Raw genomic sequence first — 4,478 nt, 5'->3', positions numbered from 1 at the left:
TTTTTTAACGGTGTAACGCTCATCAATTACCAAAGAGCCAATGGCTTGGCGGTGTCGAGGTCACCCTTACAACTTTGATGTTGAGGGGTTCGAGTCCTGCTAAGGACATTTCGTGGTGTATATATTCGTGTTAGTATTAGGTAGGTATGTAAGTTTGCCTTAAAAAAAAATAATGTTTATCAAAAATATTATGTAACACATAAAAAGTAGTTTAAAGTTAAAAGTTTGAAAATAAAAATACTTTTAAAGTTAAAACATGATGGACGTAGTGGCTACAAGACATAATACCTAAAAGAAAGGGGTCAAACGTTATAGGCTTTATCTCAGTGTCCTTGAGTTGGATTAATAATAGAATAAAGGTAGCAACGTTTCACATATATCATTAAAAGAATTATTTGTTTGAACCTGTTTTGTGCTAAATTCTTTATATTGTGCCAAAATGTTAATTGTTTTGGCGTAATATACAATCAGGATTGATTTTCTTTGTGCCAAATTATGTTGTTGGGTTGATATTTGAGGGTTAGAAAGCTAAGCTGCTCGCTACGAAAGATAGTCATAGCTGCTCGCCATTTTAGAAGGCAGAGTGAATAGAGAAAAATGAAGTTAGAAAGCTGTAAAGTTTGTGATTAGTAGTAATAAACTAAATATCTGATTAGTTAGATTCCTTCCTCTATTCAAACATCCGGTAAACTTGCAATGGTTTTTATTGATTTAATGAATACTGGAAACAACAATTACATATTAGTTTATATACATTTGCAAAGTATACATATCCATATCATTCCTTCTGATTCTTGTACAGCAATGGCGAAATGCTCTTGATCCACATGAACAACGATGGCCTCTTATCGCACCTATGCACACTTTGAGCTTTTGAGGGAGACGACCTCTTCTCATATCAAAATTTTGTACAGAATTTCATGTTAGGGGTCGATTTAAGGTTGGGGGGAGTTAATTGAGGCGACTACTGGTGGAATTAGCTCAAATGCCTTGACACCTTCAACATATGTTCCAATACACATGGTGTCACCACGACCATGCCACATTCCATCATGAACATTGTTCATTTCCAACGTTCTTGATTCCTGATCATCAAGATTATTATGACAAATATAAACGATTCCAGTTTTTAATATTATCATTATTTTCACCAAGTTAAGACCAAAGAACTGATAGTGGGACCAATGTAACGGAGATGAAAAGAAAATTAACCTGAGCCAAGGTACAGCAGGGGCAGATGAGGTGGGATAAACAGTCATCTAAAGAACTGTTGTTGCCCTGAAGAAATAAAGCATATGTAGAATCAATATTATAAAATTTGATACACTAGGCTACACAAGTAAATACTTTATAAAGTCAAACTTTGGTCCGTTTAGATGTAGACTAATAATAAGGTTCTTGTTTGCTGCTTGACTCAATTATTGACTTGTTTTTGTTGATTGTTACAACCTTCTATTTTTTCGAAAGGCAAACACACACACACACTACGATTTTTTACACGAATATTACACAACAGGACTTGAACCCACGACCTCAAGGTCAGAGGGGCATCTTGATACCGCCAGACAGGCCAATGGCCCTTTGGTTGTTACAAGCTTCTATTGATAAGTTGCAATTCAAAGAGAATTGATTTTTATATCCAATTCGAAATACATATGTAGCTTGCTTGACCTATAAAGTCCAAGAGAACCATATCTTTCAAGAAAATAGATGCAAAAACTAATGTTATACTATAATCAGTTAAACATACACATTGACTTTCAAGGTCAGACATGGTATACTGCATATGTGAAATCATTGAATTTTGTCATAAGATTAAACACCAACGCTGGTTTATTCGTAGTATATTGTATTGCTTATAATGAACCTTGACATTTTTATGCAATATATCCAAAAATGTTACCTAAGTCACATTAATATTTAGTATAGAAGTTTAAAAAATGTGCAAAATTGACCTGTGAAGTCAAAGAGTGTCAAGTTTTCCTGATATGTATTCACTACGGATATTTACAAACACATAGGTATTATGAAAAACAAATGCTCCGTAACTATTATACAAAAGCAAAATGTATATGATTCTCATCTTAGTGCGGTGAAAGCCTAAGTATGCTCCAAGGGAGAGTACAAAAGCAACCCCAATATATAAGAAACAATGCTTCTTTGTGACAGCAAATGCAACAAAGTTGCACAGAACAATTGTAGCTAAGATTATGTAAACAAATCCCTGTTTGCAAGAATATGTTAAAAACTGGATGCACGAGTAAGTATATATGTATATCAGCGTGTATCTGTAACGAAAAACAAATTAGTTCTCATAGAAAAGCAGTACCTGAAGAAGACAAGAACCAAAACCAGCTAGTTTCATATTCTCCCCAAATCTATACCATGGGCAGCTGCACAAATCAGAAATTTGTGGATTTTACTCTCAATAATCAAGGATATTTAGCACAAAACTATAATCATGATTGTCATCATCATCTTTATTAAGCAAATTACATAACTATGTCTTTCATTAACCTCTGTTCTAGAATAAATTACATTTTTTTTTTTTTTTTTTGTGAAAGGGTTTCTGTAAAAATTCCTTTAATCATATCTTCATTTACCTTTGTTTCTAAAAAAAAAAAATTGAATTATGACTAATTAATTCAAATAGGGGCACATTTAAGCTACCCCATATTGGTTTCTTGAGGAATCTCACCCTCCCTGTCTCTTTATACCTATTTAATCCCAAGAACAAGGACCTTTTGGAACATAAGTACGACAAAAAGACTTCTCCCTATTTGACTTTGAAAGTCAACATATTATAAACTTGATAGATAAAAGGTGTTTGTGACAAAGATTATTAACTTATTCACTAATTTAAAGTTCATCTAATAGTTTACAACTAAAACTAAAAATGTTATCAAAGAATTCTGGTAAATTATTAATCTACCCTTTAATATTAATATTAACCGATATTAATTAATATTAAAATTAATATACCTATTACATCAAAAAATACTTTTTACATACACTTAACAAACATGAATTATTTAAAACTTACAATGATGATTGAAGAAGCAAACGTTGATCATCAAAACATTCAACAAGATCACCTTCCCACATCCTAAAAACACCACCTCCACCTCCCAATTCCAATACTTCCATTTCATCATCATCATCATCATCATCATCATAACATTCTTGATTATTATAATAATTATTATCTTCATGTAATTTATTATTCCATTTTCCTTGATTTGTTTTCATTGCAACCCTTGAACACAACTTATCAAAATCCAAAACCTCAATTAATCTTTCTTTTTCTTCCTCATCAACCGCCACCGTCATCGCCGCCGCCGCCACCTTGCCGGAATCCATCAATCTCTCTCCCTCTTTCTCTTAAAATTCTTTACTTTTAATATACAAATGTTCAAGAGTTACTCCGTATATGTTATTTATATAAACCCTTAAACACATTCGTATATAATATAATAATGATAGAGAAAGAGAGATTGAGTGGATAATGGATTCTTTTTTGTGGTTTTGTTTCTTGTTTTTTTGGATTTTAATGAAATGATTTGGGTTGGAAGATGATTGTGAAAGAGGGTATGTGGGGTTAGATGACAATGATTGGATACAGCTGGTGACACGTAATATTTATGTGGTTATCTTTAGCCCCAATCAATGGAAACTGGTTTTACTTGTTCTATTTTTGGGTTAACTTGGTACTTTTATAGATAGATGTTGGAATTTGGTGAATGAAAGGAGTGTTTGCATTGTTGACCTGAAAGGAAAAATAAATAAACCTTCTCTTAAACTTTGACCATTTTCTTGAATTATCCAAGAAAGGTTGAAACTTGGCATGATTAATATATCAAACTTTACCAGTAAGCCAACGGGCTTTCTTGATTCTTTCATAAGACGTTTCCTAACCGGGCGTCGGTTTGCAAGGTCAGTCCTTGCTGGCCAAAACTGACAAAAACTGATGGCCGTTAACGCAGCGTCAGTTTTCGTCACTAACCAGCTGACTGAAGATTTAATCGAGCATATTTGGAATCTTCCAACGGCATTTCGACCAACGAATTAGTATTTATTTATTTATGTAATCTTTAAGATTATTATTATTTTATATTGTATGTTGTTTATTAATTATTTTATTTAATTATTTGTATTTTGTTTTTATTATTAATAAATATCTTATTTTCAAATATTAAATAATGTTTTAAATTATATATAAAAAATGCAAAATTTAAAAACTGTTGGACCCTACTGAAACTGACACTGAAAACTGACATTTTGTGTTAAAAAATGTCAGAAACTAACACTGCCCAGTCAGAATCAGATTGCACTTTTTGGTCAAAAAGTGTTCCAACTGCCTGTGACGTCACAGTCAGGGTTGGGAATGGTCTAAGAACAGGTTGTTGGAGTTTAATTAAGATTTCCTGTAAACTAGTGTATATATTTATTTTTTTTATCTGTATTTGTATTGAAGTTTA

General features: G+C 32.3%; 1 protein-coding gene across 2 annotated transcripts; it reads right to left on the bottom strand.

Moving 5' to 3' along the window:
- Nucleotides 1–686: 686 nt before the first annotated feature.
- Nucleotides 687–3,619, bottom strand: LOC139852152 (uncharacterized). Of its 2 annotated transcripts, none has more exons than XM_071841379.1 (4): nt 3,044–3,570; nt 2,330–2,393; nt 1,213–1,278; nt 687–1,085 (listed from the first exon to the last, which is right to left on the bottom strand). In XM_071841379.1, exons 1-4 carry the CDS (start codon nt 3,358–3,360, stop codon nt 936–938), a joined length of 597 nt encoding a protein of 198 aa, XP_071697480.1. In that variant the 5' UTR covers nt 3,361–3,570; the 3' UTR covers nt 687–935. The 2 variants fall into 2 exon arrangements, 1 of the variants encoding a protein (XP_071697480.1); XR_011760943.1 differs by having other exon boundaries at nt 1,003–1,085; nt 1,213–2,224; nt 3,044–3,619.
- Nucleotides 3,620–4,478: the final 859 nt, after the last annotated feature.

This window comes from Rutidosis leptorrhynchoides, chromosome 6 (genome assembly GCF_046630445.1).
Source record: "Rutidosis leptorrhynchoides isolate AG116_Rl617_1_P2 chromosome 6, CSIRO_AGI_Rlap_v1, whole genome shotgun sequence".
Lineage (NCBI taxonomy): Eukaryota > Viridiplantae > Streptophyta > Magnoliopsida > Asterales > Asteraceae > Rutidosis > Rutidosis leptorrhynchoides.
Note: the sequence above shows the minus strand (reverse complement) of the source record. Positions and strands in the feature narration are given on the sequence as shown.

Excerpts from the sequence above, each read along its gene's own strand:
- LOC139852152 (XM_071841379.1), bottom strand. The coding sequence starts at position 3,360 with ATGGATTCCGGCAAGGTGGCGGCGGCGGCGATGACGGTGGCGGTTGAT. Across the intron at positions 1,279-2,329 it reads TTGGTTCTTGTCTTCTTCAG|GGCAACAACAGTTCTTTAGA; the intron begins GTACTGCTTTTC and ends TTATTTCTTCAG. Across the intron at positions 1,086-1,212 it reads CCTGCTGTACCTTGGCTCAG|GAATCAAGAACGTTGGAAAT; the intron begins GTTAATTTTCTT and ends CTTGATGATCAG.